We start from the raw sequence: 22,114 nt of genomic DNA, 5'->3' as shown, positions 1-22,114 counted from the left end.
GGGGTTTTCATGGAAAAAACGAGTCTCGAGAGAAACTAGTTTGTGATTTAAAAATCTGGTCTTGCCTCTCAGTAATGAACTCATTACAATTAAGTGGGACCTTCCATGAAACTTAAACATCATAGGAAGAACTTTCCGCCTAAGACATTCTGTCTTGCCCTTCATCCTCAGAAACAGCTAGCAGACCAGCCCCTCCGCTCCGGGCTCAGTGGGTGGGACCAGGAATGCAGGTGTGCTAGGAGGTGGTTCTGAAGTTTTAAAGGAAGAAAACAACGTTTAGCTTCTGTGTTGGTCCCACGGGAAAAGTGGCTTTTCAGGATTCCGTGACCAGAGCGAAGACGTGGGGTGGGAGCCATGAGGGGACAGTTACGTGGAGGCAGACGTTTCCTGCTTCCGCTAGTTTTCTGCTTGAGGAAGAACTCGAACTGGCTTTGACGGTTCAGTATCTGGTGATAGGAAGTGATGTTTCGAATATCATGTTTTAATTCTAATGTTGCCTTTTGGTAGTTCAGGGTTGGAGGACGGACACGGTGAGGGAGGGGTTCTTTGGTTTTGACTGCCCTGTGCTTGGTTCCAGGCATCCTGAACTCCGCGCCTCTCCTGCTGCCCGGGCGGCACATGCTCAACGCGGGCCTGCTGACGGCCAGCTTGGGTGGGATCATCCCCTACATGCTGGACCCCAGCTTCGGCACGGGCATCCTCTGCCTGGGCTCCGTGTCGGCGCTCTCGGCGATCATGGTAAGAGTTGGAGAGGAACTCGTATTTTATCAGAGTATAGTCTCGTTATAGTTCTATCTCTTTAAGACCCCCAACGGACTAGATATATTTTATTTAAAAAATATTTTTATTGATTTCAGAGAGAGGAATGGAGAAGGAGAGAGAGATAGAAGCATCAATGATGAGAGAGAATCTTCAATTGGCTGCCTCCTTCATACTCCCTGCTGGGGATCGAACCCGCAACCCCGGCAATTGAACCGTGACCTCTTATTTCATGGGTGGACCACTGAGTTCAACCACTGAGCCACACCAGCTCGGCAAAACGAGACCGATTTTTATGCAGTCTTAAGAGTTTGGCTGTGATTTCAACACAGAACCTTTAGAACACTAAGTAACTTAAAATTCTATATACAACCACTGATGACCTATTTTTATTTTGACTTATATAGCATGGATTTTTGTTTTATTTTGAACAAAAGAAAAATAGTTTTGATATTTTTTTTATCTAACAGGGCAGAAGAAGTAAAAAAAAGTGCCAAAATCAAACCTGTGCATTGAAATGTAAAACTTCAAAAATTGTTACTTTTGAGGAGAGGTGAATTTGATTAAAAATACTTAATGACTCTATGAGAATGAGTAAAATATTTCATGGCCTAATATAATTGGTTTTCACTTAATTTAGCAATACATGAATACGTTCACATTGTAACAAACTCAGAGTATATAGGAATACAGGGAATGAAAAGCAAAAATCTTTCTCTCCACAATCCCTTTTCCTCTCTAGTTTAGTGATTTGGGGTTGCATCCTGGATATCGTGAATGATAGAGACTTGAGAGTCTGTTGTGTTCCTCCAAAGAGAATTGGTTGTAATGATTTCCTTATTAGTTTTGTAGGCAGCTCAGCAGACTGGATCCAAATTTCAAATTCTAGCTCCCCTTTGGCAGGGGGCAGCTACAATAAAAAAAAAAAACTTCCAACCGGAGTTTACATTCAGTATTACTTTGTCTTAGTTTCTGGTATACAGCATAGCGGGTCCAGCCGGGGGCAAACTACGGCCCGCGGGCCGGATCCGGCCCGTTTGAAATGAATAAAACTTAAAAAAAAGAAGACCGTACCCTTTTATGTAATGATGTTTACTTTGAATTTATATTAGTTCACACAAACACTCCATCCATGCTTTTGTTCCAGCCCTCCGGTCCAGTCTAAGCACCCATTGTGGCCCTCGAGTCAAAAAGTTTGCCCACCCCTGGTTAGACAATCATATACTTCACACAGTGCTCCCCCCGATTTTTCACGTACCCACCTGGCACCATTCATAGTCACTACAATATTATTGACTCTCTTTCCTATGCACAGTTTACATCTCAACAGTCTATTGTTATTTCATCTTCAGTAGGATTGTTTGGAGTCTGCCTGCGTATGCCTAGTTCAGGAGCCAGCCAGAGATGTGGGCAGAGTTCATGCACAGAATTCAGGGCTTTCTTTCTCTAGCCTCCTCCTGTGCAAAATTTACTTTCTCACTTCCCCGCTGCCTTAGTCGCCCAAACCCTACCCTCCGATCTTCAAAGGAGCGAGACTGTGGGATTGTATTTTGTTTTAGCTGTTTCACTTGGCACGACAGGGCCTGCCCTTAGGCTAAAGCCATAAAAACTGGGAAATGCACTCAGCGCCGTCCCTGGTTTCCAAGTGAGGACTCCTCTCCAGTTTCTGCCTGCTTTTCATCACTGCCTTTTAGGGGTGGGGGGACTTTGGTGGGGGCGGTGGTTCAGTGTTTACGTGTGCTGTATCTGTGGGAGACTCGGCCAGACAGGAGGTGCCTGGTTGTGGCCAGACTGAAACGGGCGTGTAACGATAGTCGTTGGAAAACCGGAATGATGAAGCACCGAGCTGTTCGAGGGCAGAGGCTGTATTTGTGTTGCATTAATTTTGAGTCGCGCTTTGCTTATCGTCCCAGGGTGTGACCTTGACCGCTGCCATCGGGGGTGCGGACATGCCCGTGGTCATCACCGTGCTGAACAGCTACTCCGGCTGGGCCCTGTGTGCCGAGGGCTTCCTGCTCAACAACAACCTGCTGACCATCGTGGGCGCGCTCATCGGCTCCTCCGGGGCCATCCTGTCCTACATCATGTGTGTGGTAAGAGACACGTGCCCGGCAGACCCGGGAATGGTGTTCTGCACCGGAGGGCGCGCCTGTCATTTCTGTTACTTGCGGTAAACATGACTACCTCAGCTTTCACTCTCTCTCTCAGGAATCCCAGTGTGTAGCATTTGAATCAACTTGCGAGGCTGCTTTTAAAGTACTCAGTGTAGATAATTAGGAAAATAAAAAAATAAAGACCTTCTGACGCCCTCCGCCTGAAAGAACTCCTGCAGGTTTTGGGTTATTTCCCTCTGCTCTTTCTTTGCGAATTGCATGTCTGTGCGTTCCCTTGTCTAATCACCAGGTACACGTTCACATTTAGTTTTTTAAATCTTACAAGCTATGTTCTTGCCATTTTCTTATTAAAAATGCTTTCTCAATATTATTTTAAGGGACTTCATCACTAATCTATTACATGGATATATAAAAATATATTCAACTTTCCCCCGAATGCTGTACCTGCTAGGTTGTGTGATTTTTATTTCTCTTTGTATATAAAGACATCTTCGGCACTTCGGATTTTTGTCTTAGGATTGATTCTTAGAAGGGAGAGGGTGTGCACATTTTCACGGGCTCTTTCTGAACCTTCCCGTGCTGTTTCGGGAAAGCTGGCTGCAATTGACACTCCCACTGGTCATCTGCGAGGGTGCCCTCCTGAAGTTTTGTGGTCAGCATGGTTTGTTTGTTTTAAAAGAAAAGAAAGAAAATTAACAAGAAAAATACCTCCTAGCTTCCTTTTTGCTTTTAATTCTCTTCTTGATGGCAAGAAGATATCCTGCAAATAATTAAAGGCTTGACTAGCAACCTTTTTCTGATTATAGAGGCTATTCTCTAAATAATCGTTTCCAATGACTGTGAAAGGACAAGTATGAAACTGAGTGAAATCAGCATGTGAACTTCACACCGATTAATAATTCAGAAAAAGAATACTTAACCCCCCTTCATTCTTTTATTACATTATTTAAAAAAATGCTTATTTGACAATGGAGATTTTCTCTTATATTTTAATTGAAAAACTCATTGCTCATTGAATGCTGGAGTTGTCTTTTTATAATAAAAATTAGTTTTCTTTGGTCATAGTATAAAACAAAGGATTTGATAGCCCAAGTTTAAAACCAAGTTAAGAGGTTTTGAAATTAAATCCCTCTAGATGTTGAGGAAATTTTGGAAAGGTGGGAGGTTCTGTGTCTCCTATTGGAAAAATATCAGGCTTTGGATGTTTTTTTTTAAAAACCCAAATGTTTATGAAGAAGAAAACATTTATTCAGTTACATTAGAAATAATTTTTCTAAAAACGAACCTTTTCCTCTTAGTTTGGCTTTGCTTCATGTGGTGAATTTAAATGACCAGCAGGGGGCAGCAGATTTTCACTAATACCTATGGTTGGTCAAAGCACTGATTTTAAAATTAAACGAGAGATTGGAATTTTAGCACAGCCAGTGGCATTCTGGTACGGGCGGAGGATGGACTTGTACCTAGATCTCGGAGTGTCATCATGGGTACCTTCTTGCCTTTCTCCTTTTCTTCTTACAGGCTTTTCTTCAGCTTCTTAAATGTATCAGCACCATTTGTCCAATTTTGTCTGTCTCTCCATTTCCTTTCCTTCTTCATTTAGTTTCTTATTATTTTTGGTTAGAGGACTACAGTACCTTTGATAGTAGCAGTTCTATAACAGTTACTAGAATAAGGTAAGAAGAGGCAGGAGTTGAAAGTCCTCTTTTCTATGTCTACTTATGTGTTATTTCATCCTTTTCTTCATTTTTTTATTTTTTTTTTTCTTGATCTGTTTTCTCTATTTATTCTGTTTTCTTTTTTTTACGTCCTTTCTATTTCCTCTGCCTCAGGCATGCCATTCGCTGCCAGTGTACCGCAGATATTTGTTATTCCTGTACTGTGTATAAGGTTGACAAGCTATTCTTATAGCTGTCTGTGACCACAAGTATCACACTGGGTCAGATTGATGCTCTGTAATAGCAAATTGTAGTCATTTGGGCTCAAGGACGGTTAAAGCTTTAATCTTAAAAATTACCCAGATATAAAAATAAAAGGCATTTATTGAGGGAAATTTGGAAGAAAATAGAAAAGGATGAATAAGAAAATCAAATAATCTATAATCCCATTACCACCTAACTGTCCACATTTAATATTCTAATTATAGTCTTCCCACATGCATGTGTTTGAATGCATTCTATGACACGGCTTTCGAACCATTTCTGGTGTCTGCTAAGATGGTATTATATCATACCCAAGTCCATATTATTAGTTGCTTTTGCCTTTTTCCCCTGCAGTACATTCTCCTGGTGCATTGTTGGTTATTGCCTTTACGTACAATCACTTGGTCAAGGTGGCTGTTGATACTGATGAAGGGGTCTCCACAGAGGACGCGTTGCACGTTCTCCTGGTGGGTGACGTGTAGAGCAGGCGTTTTACTGAACCCTCTGCTCCTCCGTCTTATTACAGAACAGATGACAAGAGCAAGGCTGCCCTAGTTTTCTGTTTTGAAGACAGAAGTGGTCTTCGCTTCTACATTTTCCTGGTTTCTGACTTTTCACATTCATCTTCAGGAATTCTTAGCCTGTGCCTTTTCATAATAGGAAATTATTTCTTCGTGGCTGGTGCCTACTGGCAGCTCAGGGTGGTTCGTAATACTAATAAGAAGGAACTGTCTGCTCGTAGTTAGGCAGAGCGCAATGTTGCCGGCGCTGCGCTGGGTGCTGTACAAATATTAGCTCATTTACTCCCCACCCGAACTCTGGAGGTAGGAAATGCTGTTCTCCCTTTACAGGGAAAGTACTTTAAGAGGTCATGTATTATTCGCTTTGGTGTTTATAGAGCCTGACCTAGCACCTGACACATTCAAAGAAATACAAGAATTGTTAAATCACTATTAGGTGAATATTTTATTTGTTAGCTCTTTTCGTATTTTGGAATCCTCTCCGGATAGGCTGTAGTAGCAGGTATACTATCAAATGTCGATATCTAGTATTATTACCAGCATGTTCACCTTCACTGTTTTATTATTTATTGAAGGAGCCGGCGAGTCCAAACCAGACCAGAATGCTTTTGTTATGCGAGAGGGAATGGAATGCACCCCGAGTGGCTAATTAGCAGCCCCTGAAGTTGGATTTTGTTCTGACAAGAATCCGTTTGGGTGTCTTCTGAGCCTAATGTCGTGGTTACACAACACCCAGGATTATAAAAACCGAAAAACGTCCACAGTGTCCCAACAACCAGCGCAAATGAGCCCTGTGCTTTATATCCAGATGTCACTAGACATTAACCTCTTTACGATTTTATAGTCCGTTCACTTGGAAAATGGAGCGGCGTTTTCAGACCAAACTTTTTGATTTTTGCATTTTGCTGCTTTTTTCCAAATGAAAATAGAATAAAATTAAGTGGATGAAAGCCAAACTGAAAAAATTTCTTTTTTGCTTTGCAACCAATTAATTAGCACCTACAAAGCATCGAAATGAGAGATGCTAGTCAATGGTATATATCTTATTATTGCTTTGGTTTGGTCCATTTTATGACCTTTGTTTTCTGAGTTTTCTTCTTACATTTTGCTTAGAATTACGTGAATTAAGGATCTTTTTACTGTAGCATACAATTTTCATTATAGGGCTTAATAACTTAAAAGGCATACTCTTGGACAGGGTTGCAAATGCTTTGTCTTGGAGCTGGGAGCTCTTCAATCTGGGGTCAGTGGTCACAGGATAGTCTCATTAATCACTTGAGCAAGCCAAAAGGAGAAAAAAACAAAACAAAACAAAGCCCTAAACCCTAAACATTTGTTGAAAATATGATGTCGCAATGGTAAGTTCAGAGCTGAAGAATATTTCGTTTTTAAGAGACCACATGGAATTAGCTTAATGGTGATATAATTGTGGATACGTGTTTAACAAGTAGACTTTGATTGTTATACTACTGTGTGGTTCCCTGTTTTCCTCCCTAAGATGCCATCCGAAGTGGGTCCACATTAGTTAAATGTCCTCAGATATTCTTTCCTTCTCCTCCACTCGGTTTTATAGGAAATGAAAAATGGTTCCTTCTAAGTCCAGTAAGATGAAAGGGCTCTATCATCTACATCTGTCTTCGCGTCATGTTCCTCTGTCCTCCGTCCCTTCACAGGACTGTGTGATGCAGGGGATGGAGTCTTTTTGTATGTTTGACTTTTTTTTAAAAAAAGTTATCTATGGCCCTAGCTGGTTTGGCTCAGTGGATAGAGTGTCAGCCCTCACACTGAAGGGTCCTGGATTTGATTCTGGTCAAGGGCACGTACCTTGGTTGCAGGTTCCCTGGCCCTGGTTAGGGTGTGTGCAGGAGGCAACCAATCAATGTGTCTCTCTCACATTGCTGTTTCTGTATCTCCCTCTCCCTTCCACTCTCTCTAAAAATCAATGGAAAATTATCCTTGGGTGAGGATTAAGAACAACAACAAAAAGTTATCTATGACAGAAATATCTCAATGTCTGAAACAGGTCTTTGAATCAGTTTTTAAGGGCAAAAATTTGGTGGAAACTATTTTTGGTCATTTATTTTCAGAATTCTGTAATTCAAAACTAGATAGAATTGATCAAAATCAATAAATATTGAATGTTTGGGAAGTCTCAGGTATGGCTATGTAGATTTTCATTAAACCTTGTATTTAAGCAGAGGAAGTGGTGTTCAGCATTTAAAACTTCATGTCAGATGGGGACTAGGAGCATAAAAGCATTACGTCAATATTTCTCTGCCCTTCTTATCTATTAATAATATACATGAAAACGTTCTGGGCTTTATTTTATACGTTACTAGAGGCCCAGTGCACGAATTCTTGCACCAGTGGGGCCCCACAGCCTGGCCTGCAGGATCGGGCCAAAACCAGCTCTTCGACATCCCCCGAGGGGTTCTGGATTGCGAGAGGGCACAGGACAGGCCGAAGGACCCCACCCTGCATGATGGGGGCCGGGGAGGGATGCGGGAGGTTGGCCAGCCAGGGAGGGACCGCAGGAGGGCTCCAGGGGGTGTCAGGCTTGTCTTGCTCAGTTCCGATCGGCTGGACCCCAGCAGCAAGCTAACCTACCGGTCGGAGTGTCTGCCCCCTGCTGGTCAGTGCACATCATAGTGAGCGGTTGAGTAGCCTTAGCATATCATTAGCATATTATACTTTGATTGGTTGAACAGACGACCCAACAATTAGCATATTAGGCTTTTATTAGATAGGATAATCTTAGACAAGTTTACAAGGCTTTGAGCTATGTAAAATGTGAAAGTTGTTCTCATCAGTGAACTCAGGTCAAAAGAACAATTTGAAAAATTCTGACATTTTGATCTATCATCTTTGCTACTTAGTTGTTGGCCTGCTGCCCTTTGTCAAGGGTGGCTCTCTGCCCATCTCCTCTGCCCCTGCTTCTCTGTCCCCTCAGCCACTCACAGGCCTGTCCCCGAAGGTGGCAGCCGGTGGGCTGTCCTTGGATGGGCGGTCATGTGCTTCTCCCTGATGTGTTATTTGTCTGCAAATCTCCAGGTGCTTTTTGCTTTTAAATAATCAAGTGTCTTTTTGAAAGAAAGTAATAGTTGATACTCATATAGCTTATAAGTGGCATAAACAGTGGATCAATGATATGTTTATTACAACCCTTAAAATAGGGTTTAATAGTTTTTTGGGAGTTTTTTTTCTGAAGTGAGAAATTCTGTGGTGATTATGTGGAATGACTGCTTTGATCATGTACAGGGATTTGACGTCTTAAAATGTAGTTGATCCCCCAGAACATCTGGCTTCTTGTCTTTCCATGCTTCTTCCACTGCCCCGCCTTGGGAGGGCCATACATGAACTGTTTTCAGAACCCGATCAGTTATCGGCACGTTTCCGTGGTGGTGTTCGAATGGCACATTGTTGGGTGATTGTAAAGGAGCAACTAGAAGTGCCTTCCTACTGTTCCCCCCCGCCCCCCCCCCCAAGATAATTTTTTTCTGGTTAAACGGATGGGTGTCTATTTTACTAAAAAAAACGTATAAGCTCACTCATCTATCTTTTTGGAAATGAAATATTTTAGGAGTCTAATAATGAGTCCAGTCACTTCTATAGCTTCACAGCTGATTTGGAAAGCCAGACCCTATCAATAGCTACATTTATCTTTCTTGACGGCAGAGGGCAGCAGAGTTCTAAATGAGAGGCATCCCTGCCCCTTCCCTCCTGCTTGCTTCTGGACAGCTGCAGCTGGCAGTGAAACTCACCTGAGAGTCTCTAGTCACCTTGTAAAATTTCACATTCCTGTGCCTGCCTTGTCCTCCTGTGAAATACACGTGACTGTGGAGGTACAACTTGCTCGATCCATGTGCAAGTGATAGTAACCAGGTCTGAGTTTTTCATTAATTTCTTAATGTTACCGGTAACTTTCCATGAATTGCCTTAACAAACTACTCTCTTACTGAAGATATATTCGCGTGTACTTGATTTTATAGAGAAAAGGATGTGGTTTCCCAGATATCTTCATTTAAACTCTTGAAATAATTTTCATAAGCTAGGTCAAATTATGCGGCTAAAATGTTTTAGATGATCACACATACCTCTTTATGGACTATTTCTGAATATCATATATACAGATCATTTTTCTAAAAGTTATGCGGGTTAAACTCTCACCGCGAGTAATTTCGCTTTCCAGGCAATGAATCGCTCCCTGGCGAATGTGATTCTTGGAGGCTATGGTACCACTTCAACAGCTGGTGGAAAACCCATGGAGATTTCTGGCACACACACAGAAATCAACCTGGAGAATGCCATCGACATGATTCGAGAAGCTAGCAGCATTATTATTACTCCAGGTACAAAAAAAAGGGCTTTGTCATTGATTACATTAACAACTTCCTATCATAGGAAAACATCTAACCGGCACTTGTTTGTTTTTGAAAACATAATGGGAACTTAGAAGCAACCCTATTGTTACGTAGTGAAAGGTATTGAGAATTTTCAGCTTGTGTTAATATTTTGGAGATCACGTAGAGATTCTATAAATTGATGACGTGGTTCTAGCCATGTCTTCCAGTGATTCTGTACCAATGTTGAATCCTTTTCAAGTCTTGGTTGTTTATTCCTCATTGATAAACTTTGGGCCTGTTGTTAGGATGAAGTTAGATATAGTATATGAAAGTAGCTCACTCTTAAACCTGCTCAGTAAGTGTTAGTAAATGTTAATCTCTTTCTTTTTAAAAACAAATATTTAAAAAGTCATTGCGATTCCTGTGGTTTTCACCAAGGTGAGGTTGTGTTGCCCAGTAGAAAGAGCTTGGCCTGGGAGTCATTGCGTCTCATTTTGGTTTAATTTTGCTTCTGACAATCGACATGACATTGACCAAGCCATTTGATCTCTTCAGGCCTCAGTTTCTTTTTTAAAAAATACGTTTTTACTGATTTCAGAGGGGAAGGGAGAGAGAGAGAGAGAGATAGAAACATCAGTGATGAGAGAGAATCATTGATCGGCTGCCTCCTGCATGCTCCTATTGGGGATCGAGTCTGCAACCTGGGCATGTGCCCTGACCAGGAATTGAACCGTGACCTCCTGGTTCATGAGTCTGTGCTCAAGTATTGAGCCACACTGGCTGGGCAGTTTCCTTCTTTTCTGAAGCTGAGTTTAGTTCTTCTTCACTATGAAGATAATGCTGTGGTATTGCAGGCAACATACTATTTTCAGATTAAGCTTTTAACTCTGTCATGTTATATCATAGGCATTTTTCTGTAAAGAAAATTTGTTGATTTAACATGTGGGTAGTTTGTTGGTTGGTTCTATACTAAGATATAAGTAAACATTAGCATAATTGGGTGTTAGGTACAAGCCTTCTCACCTGGGCCAGCATCATCTTCTGCAGACATTGGAGACTTGGGCTGGGTTTGGTTGTCTCAGAGACAGGGCGGCTGCTGTCAGCTCTGTGTGGGAGCAGGCACAGTACATTTGCTAGAATGCCTGGGCCATTCCCGCAGAAAGAACCATCTCCCTCACAGTGGGCCTGGCGTCACCTGCTGAGAAGCGGTGCTGGAGTGGAAAGGTGGGAAGATGTGAGGGACTGACAGACAGAGACAGAGAGAGAGACAGAGGGAACACAGCGTGTGGGGTGTGTGTGTGGGAGGGGGTGCCCAGCAGTATGAGACCTGCACAAGACTGAGGAGGGACCATTAGAATTTGAAGTTGGAATTTCGGCCAGTATTTTAAAAATTCCATATTATAAGTTTGCTTTCATTTGTAGTCCTATTCGTGGATTGCTTTTTTGGGGCATAAAAATGTTTCCATCCAGAGAGGAATTTCAAAGTAAAACCGCATTCTCCCGTGTTCTTGGCGTTCCCCGCAGGCTATGGACTGTGTGCGGCCAAAGCGCAGTACCCCATCGCTGACCTGGTGAAGATGCTCACGGAGCAGGGCAAGAAAGTCAGGTAGGCCCTGTGCTTGGCTCCCCGTGTGTGTGCGAGCAGCGCTGATGGCATCCTTGTAGATGACTGTTTCCTTTTTGTTGGCATCTTGCATGCAGTTTCTATTTGACAAGAAAGGAATGTGTGCTTATTGAATAAAATCAGAAAAACACATCGAAGTAGGAAGAAGCAAAAAGGAATCATAGTCCCACCCCCTGGAGACAACCCCTCTTTGTGGTGTGGCCGATCTCACCATTCACTTCATGTGGCGGGAACACTTGCTCCGTAGCTGTAACTTGACGCTTGAACAGCCACCCCCGTTTCTGCTGCTCCCCATGCTCAAGAAACTCCTCCATAACGATCTACAGGGGTGACCCCCGAGGTTCCAGTCTCTCTACCCGTGGGTTTGAACCGTGGGAACAGAAGCATTGGTCCAGTGATGGGTTCAGACACCAAGTTGAGCAGGTCAAAGTCTACACCAGGGGTGGGGGACGGACGGCCTGTGGGTGTATAACGCCGTGAAATCATTTGGCCTGGCCCTGCGAAGGCATTAGGAGTAAGTTCATTAAATATTTGACCAAACGTAGTAGGCTAAGTTTAAAAAAAAAATTTTTATTATTATTATTATTTGTAATCCTCATCCTGGGATATTTTTTCATTGATTTTCAGAGAGTGGAAGAGAGAGGGAGAGACAGACAGAAATAGCGACGCGAGAGAAACACATTGATTGGTTGCCTCCCACACTCACCCGGACTAGGGCCCAGGCCTGGGAGGAGCCTGCAATCTGGGCACATGCCCTTGACTGGAATCGAACCCGGGACCGTTCAGTCTGCAGGCCAACACTCTATCCGCTGAGGCAAACCAGCTAGAGCAGCAGGCTAATTTTAAGTTGATAATTCTGTATGGCCTGAGGATGATGTTATAAATATCCAGATAGCCCCTGGCAGATAAAGGTTCCCCCTCCCTGGTCTAGACCAACTCTGTGCAGTAGACCTTTCTGTGGAAATGGAATGTTCTGGATCTGCACCCTTCCAGAACGGTGGCCACTTGATGGGCTTCGCCTGAGAAATTGACTTAAACACATTTTTTAAAAAAGTAAAAAGAAAATTTTCAGTGACAGTGGACAGTCAGTATTTTATTAGTGTCAGGTGTAGAGCCCAGTGGTGAGACACGACTGTTTCTTAAAGTCGAGTTTTGCTCATGTAATCTTAGGGAAGGAAATTAAGTGGCAAAACCTCCTGTTGTCATAACCTTAGTCTTCCTACCTAGTTTTTGCTGTTTCTGTCTAATAGCATCAAACCTAAATATAGGTTCAGGTGACAAAGGGAAGTTTTTTTATATGGGATTCCAGGGTAATTATTAACAGGGAAAACCAGAAGTCCCGTCTCTCTGGTTGGATTTGGGGAAGGAGGTGACCTTGCTTGGCCAAACACGCCTGAAAGGAGAGGTCAGTGAGGCAGACCCGGTGGGAACCTGTGGGCTGGTTAACGGTGGACTCATGTAGCTCACCCCCTCAGGGGGGAAAAGACTGCTGGGGCTCCCCTTGCTATAAACCATCCACTCTCTGAAATATGCATCAGAGCAACCACTGCTGTGGCCACTTGCCGTTTGGGCAGAGGCCTCTGCTCCTGGGAGGGCAGAAGGCGGGTGGCGAGTGGAGCACTGCATTTCCAGATCTTTCCATGGTCCTGGACGGAGGGTGTGAGGGATGGAACAATGGGGAGGTAAGGGATGACCCTCGCAGTCCTTTGTGTCTGCCCGGTGCACCCTGGCTCCGTAGTCTGGAGCTGGGCTACGGGGAGGCTGTGCAGGGCCCTGCATGGCTCGGGGAGGAAGGGAAATGCCGTGTCCCGGGGAAGCCGCCCTCTAGCAGTGGCATTGACTTGAGAGAGGAGGTAACGCCATAATTAAGGAAAATTGTCTGTTAATGAAAGTTCCTTGCAGATGCCAGTCTTTCACTCTTGTCTAGGGCAGATGATAAGAAAACAGGCCCAAGAGTGTGCCTAGAGCCGGGCAGGGTTCCTGCCGGACTGTGCCCAGAGTCCAGGTTTTCGCCTGAATGTTGCAGCTGTTGACAGTGGTAAAAGGGGCTCAGCTGGTTTCACCAGAGGGTTATCTAAAATGTTTGAGCATTGGCTGCATAGTCTTTCTCTCTTTTTCCCCACTGTTCCTTCTCTCACTCCTTCCTCCTATCTCTACTTTCCGGCAATCTAAAGTCTGTGTTTTTTTAAAATGTGAAGAGTTAAAATATTACTTTGTGGTAGGACCAGCATTCCTGGGATGTAGTGGTTCCCACATGTAGGATCATCTTTGGTGAATTGCAGATTGACGATGAGAAAAGTCATTGACGTTGTTTCTTTATTTTCACACTAGAGGCCCGGTGCGTGGATTCATGCATGGGGTGGGGGTGGGGGGTAGGGGGGTAGGAGGGTCCCTCAGCCTGGCCTGTGCCCTCTCGCAATCGGGGACCCCTTGGGGGATATAACAGTGCGCCAAGTGGCAGGTGGCCAGGGAGGAGCCTAAGCTGGGGCCTGGTGACCTGCCACGCTCATCCCAGTCTGCTGCGCCTTGGTAGCACTGCCGTGGAGTGGGGAGAGGCTCCTGCCACCGCAGCCATGCTCACCAGCTGTGAGCACGGCTTCTGGCTGAGCGGTGCTCCCCCGGTGGGAGTGCACTGACCACCAGGGGGCAGCCCCTGTGTTGAACGTCTGCCCCCTGGTGGTCAGTGCGTGTTATAACAACTGGCAGCGGATCGTTATGATAATAAGTCTCATTTCGGTAACTCACTCCTACATTCACGTAGGGTGCGAAACTCTGCTTCCATGTGGTCACAGTCGCCCCGGAAAGCGTTTGCAGACCTACCACGGGAAAGGATGTGTTACAGAATCTTTAATCATTTTCCTAAAAGAAAGTGTTTTTCTGTACTCAGTCCGCTTGTGAAAATCACATGTAGTATAACGCCTGCTGTCACCATGTAGATGTTTAGGAGACGAGCAGCAGATCTAATAAAACAGAGGAAGTGGCCTCCAGGCCTCCGTTATCCTCAGGGAAGGGCATGATTCATTTCATGTTGTTCTCTGCTTGCCCGCTGACCAGCCTATGGTGGCCAGCCGTCCTGGGAACTCAGCCCAGTGTTAGAGGGGTAGGTGCAGAGCTGGGAGCATCAACGACTGCTGACAGGATGTGAAAGAAAAACAATAAGAGGAAGGAAAAAATGCTCTGTAAAGAAAAGGGAGAAGACAAATGGATGTTTGTTTCTGATCTCATTAAAATTTGCATTTTTGTCCACGGGGTCATCATAGAAACTGTTTTGGGATGACATCTGTCACACGGCTTGGGAAAAGTGATTATTTGATTTAAGATTAATGGGAGAGATATAATTATATGTGAGTGTGTTACAGTTTTTCTTTTTTTTAAAACTGTAGTAGGTTGAATTTTCTACACACTGGCTTTGTAACAAGTTATGCAAATCTTGCGTTTGCTTTAACGGAAGAGAAGGATTCTTGCTAACACGATGACAGTGGATTATCATCGTTTTTCCTTTCTCGCTTCTGTGTGAAGATTTCTTATTTATTTAAAGGGAATCACACAGGAACTTTGTCGACTTTGCCTCGGGTGTCGTCATCTTTTCACAGGAGACAGGCATGTTTTCTTTACAAGGTTAGGACTGTGCAAATCCATAGATGCTGGCTTCCTTTTACAGAGGCGGGCGGCTGTCTGAACAGGAGGCTGCTGCCGTGGTTACCTTGCCCCTTAAAGGGAGAAACCTGTATTTGCAGTCGTGATACCTCAGTCCTTTCATCACTGGGTGCTCCCACGGGCTACTGGACCACAGCTGCGGGCCGCTGGCTTAGGAGCTCTGAGCCTCAGGACCCCCTCACGCCCAGCATCCAGATGTGGTGTCATACTCGCACACAGCCCTCATGGAAACGGGTCCGTGTGGACATATGACTGTCATCAATGAGTGATGCCCAAGTGGCGCCAAGAAAAATTGCATCTGTCACCCAGCCCGTCTGTGTGACTTCATGGGCCGTGATGGATGCAGATACCGCCGTCTCCCTCCTGGGCGTAGTCAGAACACGCTCCCCAGGAGCCGAGGTGCAGCGGGGCCCGAGGCGTTCCAGGACAGGGCTCGCTGGGAACATCGGGAAAGCCCACTGACTTAGACTTTCTTTTCTGGCCACGGTGTTGTCGCTTCCCAGTGGCTCAGAACACTTTTGGAGCTCACCTAGCTCACGCTTGATTTCTGCAGGATTTTTATGGAAAATCTTACAGGAGCACAGACATCCCTTCTTGTTATTTCCCAGTCTTTGCATTGCTATGATCGGCTTTTCATGATAAAGCAGAGATAGTGTTGCCAATGAATCATTCTTAGGAAGAGTTGTAATTTTTTTTTTTTTTTTTTTTTTACAATTAATCACTGCTTAATTTTCTTTAAAAAAATGTTTTTATTGATTTCAGAGAAGAAGGGAGAGGGAGAGAGTGATAGAAACATCAATGATGAGAGAAAATCATGGTTTGGCTGCCTTCTGCATGCCCCCTCCTGGGGATCAAGCCCGAAACCTGGGCACGTGCCCTGACTGGGAATCAAACCAAAGCAAGTCTGTGTCTTCATTCACATCTGAGCTCAACCTACGTGCAGAGTCACCAAGAACCTCTCAGATCGAAGGCGTCTGTTGTGCTCCTGGGACAGTGATGGCGAACCTATGACACGCGTGTCAGAGGGGACACGCGAACTCATTTTTTTGGTTGATTTTTCTTTGTTAAATGGCATTTAAATATATAAAATAAATATCAAAAATAGAAGTCTTTGTTTTACTATGGTTGCAAATATCAAAAAATGTCTATATGTGACACGGCACCAGAGTTAAGTTAGGGTTTTTCAAAATGCTGACACGCCGAGCTCCAAAGGTTTGCCATCACTGGTCTAGGAAGTGGCCTCTTCTCACAGGTTCTGACTGTTGACCAGACTTCCTTTGGCTTCATACTGTCCCCTGCATTTGGTGTGGAGGGAAGCAGAGATAGCTGTGTTAGAAGCCTGTGACTTCGGTGTCTCGTAAAGCTGTGCATTCTGGACTCATCCTTGGAAACCCTTGTGGTCTGAGGGAAAAACTCGCCGCTGATGGAACCAGGGCCTCTGACCATCGGGGTGACTTTGGGTTCTTAGTCCTAGTATTAGTGAGAAGAAACTCTCTGAGCTGATTCTCTTCAATAAGGTTCAAGTAAACATAAATAAACAAAAGGCCTCTTCCCGTTTCAGGTCCAAATTCTTCGTATCTCGCTTATAGTGTGCGTTTTGGGTGGCTCACTAGTTTGCACTTCAGGAGCCACTCAGCAGCATCATTCCTAGTAGTTCTGACAGAAGGATGAAATTCGGTACCGTTTCTACTAAATCTCTGCACTGTGTCAGAATATAGTATTCTAGAACATTAGTGGCAAACTAGATGTTTCATGTTTTCTCTGATATCATTCTCCATCGCCTAATTGGCTGTTTTGAAATAAAATTGCTTCATAGTCCTGTTTCCCTTCTGGTGATGGAAGAGCCAGATGTGGGCCCAATCTGTAGTAATCTCCACGTGGACAGGGTCGTGTTGTGACACGGTCAGTGTTTGCACGAGATCGCCCGATTGCACCCTGTTTGGAAGACTTCTTGTTCTTTGTGTGGCTTCTGTGGCACAGGCCACATGTGCCCATGGGAGATGTGACCGCCGCCCTTTGTCATAAAACAGGTCCTATTATTCTGTCCCGGAAAAATGGAGCCCCTGAGACCTATTTGTAAGCTCGTTAACAAATTCATGGTTTTCTTCCTGAAGAAAGGCAGGCCATGGACGAACACCAGATTTCAGATCAGAGTAGCAGCTCGGCCCGTATTTGCCTTCAAAAAAGAAAAGAAAAGAAAAGAAAGGTACATAATGTTCTCTCGTTCTGGCTGTTGGAAAGCGCTAGGAAATTAAATGAACATTTTCTTTTCCTTTGGAATCGTATGAGTGAGTTCGTCTGGGCCACTGCTGGTCGGAGGGACTTTCACAATTTTAGAAAGCTGGGTGCCTGTCCTTTAGCCTAAGAAGCTTCGCCAGAAAGTTGATTCTGTAGCTTTCCTCATTAATCAGTTTGTGTCGACACGGCCTGCCTTGTTAGGAAGTTTTTCCACTCGTTACCAGGTTCCTCCTCAAATGGATGGGCTACCAGGGGTGGGCAAACTTTTTGACTCGAGGGCCACAATGGGTTCTTAAACTGGACCGGAGGGCCGGAACAAAAGCATGGATGGAGTGTTTGTGTGAACTAATATAAATTCAAAGTAAACATCATTACATAAAAGGGTACGGTCTTTTTTTTTTTAGTTTTATTCATTTCAAACGGGCCGGCCCCGGCCCGCGGGCCGTAGTTTGCCCACGCCTGGGCTAACCCCACCCAGCTGGTCCCCGCCTTTCCATCAGCAAGGATTAGTTTATGTCCCATTGAATGTCCCCTGCTTCACATTTTATAACGTTTTCTTCTGAACTACATTTACTACAAAATAGCTTTTTCTTGTACTTTGAATAAGTGACCTGTAACTGTCAATCAGAAATTCTGACTGGAATGTAATAAACCAAAGAAACCTGCCTTTTCAGATCCCATCAGTTTTTTTCTTTTTTTTTTTAAATATATTTTATTAATTTTTTACAGAGAGGAAGGTAGAGGGATAGAGAATTAGAAACATTGATGAAAGAGAAACATCGATCAGCTGCCTCCTGCACAATCCCCACTGGGGATGTGCCCGCAACCAAGGTACATGCCCTTGACCGGAATCGAACCCGGGACCCTTCGGTTCGCAGGCCGATGCTCTATCCACTGAGCCAAACCAGTCAGGGCCCCATCAGTTTTTTTCATAGGTGAAATGCACAATTAGTAAAAAAATATTGAAAGTAGTAACAAATCTTTTCATTACTTCAATGGACCCTTCTCAGGATGGAGCATTGCACATGCAAACATACAGTTGTGTGTAGCACAAACCAGGGACTCAATGGCCTCAAAGGGGAGCGACAGCCTGTTTTGTGACTCAACAATTCGTACATGTTAACTTGCTATAATTCTGAATAAAGCAGTCCTACCTTAGGAAGTGGTTGGATTGGAGAATCTTTTTTAAAAAAAATATATTTTTATTGATTTCAGAGGGGAAGGGAGTGAGAAACATCAGTGATGAGAGAGAATCATTGATCCCCTGCCTCCTGCACATCCCACTCTGGGGGTCGAGCCCACAACTCGGGCATGTGCCCTGACTGGGAATTGAACCCATGACCTCCTGGTTCAGAGGTTGACACTCAATCACTGAACCACACCGGCTGGGCAGGAAACAATACTTTTTGCCTAATAGTATCTGTGGAAGGGTTGAAGATGGCCTTTTGAAATTTGACTCTATTAAAGTAAATCTGTATTCTAATATTAGTTATGACCAAATTCCCACTGAGTTTAGTGTTCACAATTGTTTGCCTCAGTCTCTATTGTTAGCCTCGGTCTCTGTTGACTATCATTTCTCTAGTCTTTTGATGTAGTTGTGAGTACAAACAATTTCTGGCTTTGTTGAATTACATTGGTATTTAGTAGGATTTCAAGTTAAAAATTAGAAAACCGCCAAAACTGGTTTGGCTCAGTGGATAGAGCGTTGGCCTGCGGACTGAAAGGTCCCAGGTTCGATTCCGGTCAAGGGCATGTACCTTGGTTGCGGGCACATCCCCAGTGGGGGATGTGCCAGGGGCAGCTGATCAATGTTTCTCTCTTATCGATGTTTCTAACTCTCTATCTCTCTCCCTTCCTCTCTGTAAAAAATCAATAAAATATATTTAAAAAAAAATTAGAAAACCAACTTAGAAAATGTTGGCATCAAACCAACATTTGTCTTAATGTGAAAATGTGTGTTTCTTTTTATATAAGTGACAATTAAAATGTGGATGTGTTTGAAAGATACAGATGAACATTTAAATTACCAAAATGTATTTGAGTATAATGTACAGGTTACATTTACGGAAGGCTTATGTGTGCCAGGCGCTTGGTCTAATTGTCTCACTTAAATCTCCCCATCCTTCCCTGAAGAGGTTTTATCATCACTCCCATTGTTCACATGGGGAAAGGGCGGCACACGGAAGTTAATTGTCCAAATGTCTTGAAGCCAGGCCTTGGATCTCTAGAGCGTTTCACTGCTACTCTATGCTTGCCCACAACCAAGGTACATGCCCTCGACGGGAAACAAACCTGGGACCCTTTAGTCCGCAGACCAAGGCTCTATCCACTGACCCAAACCGGCTAGGGCTCCCCAAATTCTTTCTCTAAAAGGAGATGCGGGAAGTGTATGAGTAAGCCTACCTTACTGGGCACACCTTTCACTGAGCACGAGAATCAAGTGCCAGGTACTGATAAATGAGCGTGGTTCCTGCACTGAGGAGCTCTGGGCCTGGAGAGCGCAGCCATGGGAAGGAGGAGCTGCATAATGAAAAAGTGGCGGCTGCAAGATCTCTCTGTGATCTCATTTAGTAGTTCTTTCCCTTCTGTAGAATCTTGTTGTGGTCAGGGACAGCCGGCTCTGTTTTGTTAAGCATGTACACAATAAAAATAATTTTTTTCTAGTTCAAAGGGAAGAACCGAGAGGCTAGTAGGCTTTGCAGTTCAGAATTCTGGATATTCTTTATGTGATGATGGGACATTGATGAGCTTTGGCCGTAGGTTCCTGGAAATTGCCGGTCTTGGCCAACCAATGTCTGATACAATTAACTTTAATACATACTTTGGAGATCAGCCAGTTCCATGGGCCAGAATTGTTATAAACTCCCATTGCCTCATCAACATGCACATACATATTTCTACAAATGTAGCGTGTTCTGTTGTTTCTCTCAAAACATTGGCATTCTCTTAGAATAGTCTTGCGTGTGTTTGTCTCCAATCTTAGCATCTTAAAAGTTTAGTATAATAAATTATTATACAAACAGATATAAAGTGATCTGCCCTTTGGGATGTTCAGCATAACATGTTGGTTAGCTTTGCGGTTATTTACCCTTTGCAACTAGCTCAAAAGAAACATCATCTTTATGAAGTCTGCAGCTAATCACATATTACAATAATAACTCATACATTTAGAGGTTTTTGATTTCTAATTTGGTCCATGACACCTCAGTGAAAGCATAAAGATGATAGCCAGTGGGTTAATTTAAGGATAAGCAAAGGTAGTATTAAAAACAAATAAATTAAAATTAAACAAAAATATTGGAATCAAAGAGGAATACAAAACTGAAATCCAAAAGTAAATCACGAAGTGTGTATTGGTTTACTCAGCTAAAATAGAAACTCTAGTTCATGGAATTTTAGGACTGAAAAGGGAGTTTGTGGCAGACTGAATAATGACCCCCAAGTATGTTCACCTCCTAATCCTTAAAATCTGTGAATGGGTTGCCTTCCATGGCAAATGGCAAAAGGAACTTTTGTAGATTTGAGGTGAGGATTTTGAGATAGGGAGATATCCTGGATTATTCAGGTGGGCCCGTGTAGTCACTAGGGTCAGACTCAGAGAAGTGACAATGGAAAGAGAGGTCACAGTGATGCAGCCACAAGCCAAGGAATGGGGGCAGCCTCCTGAGGCTGGAAAAGGCAAGCAATGAATTCCTAGTCCTACCAGCACCATGATTTCAGTGCAGAGAAATGGACTTTGGACTCTGACCTCCAGAACTGTAAGAGCATCATCAATTTGTGTTGCTGTAAGCTACTAAATTTGTGGTAATTTATTACAGCAGCAATAGGAAACTAATTCACACCTTGAGTGTCATGTAGTATGACTCTCAGTCTTTCTTTAAGTCTCACCAATCTGGTTTGGGAAGAGGAGAGGACCTGGGGAAGCAAGAAATACTTCTTGGTGATCAGAGGGCTGAGAGATTAAGAGAAAGTTTTTGGTGTTCAAGACTACTATGAACATCTCAGAAGAGCTCAGATGAGTCCTTGGTGGCAGTTAGTACTATTGGAGTGGGGTAGAGAAATATCTTACGTTATTCTGGAAGTCCCAAGTCCACCTAAGCTGGTCCTCTCTTACGGGTAGTTCAGACCATTGAGGATCCCCTGCCTCCTCCCATACCTGGAAGGCTGTCCTAGCTGCTGTAGCTGTCTTGATCATGTCCAATGCCAACCAACCATCCTTCGCATTTGCATGGGAAATACTCTTGACTCCAAGTGCATTAGCTCAGATTAATGAGCTTCTCTGTCCCTGATCCACAGAGAAGAAGCCTGAAGCATCCCCTAATTGGGCCATTTGTTTTAAATTAATAGAAAGTAGTGTTTTTTTTTCCTGAAATTTTAAGTCCAATTCTTCCTTTTGCATTTGAAGATCATTTTATTTTATTCCGTGTAAAGAAAATGAGGACTATTTGGTCAACTTCTGTTTGGTTTGGTCTGCTTGAAAATAGTTTTGCCATTTTTCTAGCCAGCTGATCTTTTTTCACTTAGAGCGTGTTATTTTCTAAGTCGTTGGATGTTCTGTGTTTCTCCTGAACCTCTGATGCTTTTGAGCAACAGCTCCCTGAACGGAATCTAGTTATTTAGTTGTGTCATTGGGTCTAGTCGGTAACGGAGGTAAGACCACCTGTGGGTGAATCTGGGAAAGCAACCCTGTGCTAATTTGGAATGTTGACCTGAAATGGACATAGTTGGAATGCAAGTGGGCATTAACTTTGAATGAAAATTAGCTGATTAATAATATGTTTAAACTTCTGTAAAGTGAAAAGAGCTTTTCAAACTAAAAATATTTTTTTTCATTTGTAATAGGTGAGTGGACATGGTCACCATTTCTTTTTTTAAAATATATTTTTATTGATTTCAGAGAGGTAATGAGAGAGAGAGAGAGAGAGAGAGAGAGAGAGAG

The 22,114-nt window shown here is 43.5% G+C and overlaps 1 protein-coding gene across 1 annotated transcript in view; it reads left to right on the top strand.

The window, feature by feature from the left end:
* NNT (nicotinamide nucleotide transhydrogenase) overlaps positions 1–22,114 on the top strand; it is a 78,756-nt gene that overhangs the window by 44,344 nt on the left and 12,298 nt on the right. Inside the window, exons 16-19 of the mRNA XM_006769468.2 lie at positions 578–738; positions 2,673–2,852; positions 9,503–9,662; positions 11,181–11,262. Of these exons, the coding sequence (XP_006769531.1) occupies positions 578–738; positions 2,673–2,852; positions 9,503–9,662; positions 11,181–11,262 (583 nt within the window). The remainder of the gene's footprint in view (positions 1–577; positions 739–2,672; positions 2,853–9,502; positions 9,663–11,180; positions 11,263–22,114) is intronic.

The sequence above is a fragment of the Myotis davidii genome, unplaced genomic scaffold (assembly GCF_000327345.1).
Source record: "Myotis davidii unplaced genomic scaffold, ASM32734v1 scaffold143, whole genome shotgun sequence".
NCBI lineage: Eukaryota > Metazoa > Chordata > Mammalia > Chiroptera > Vespertilionidae > Myotis > Myotis davidii.
This window is presented reverse-complemented; position numbering and strand designations above follow the sequence as displayed.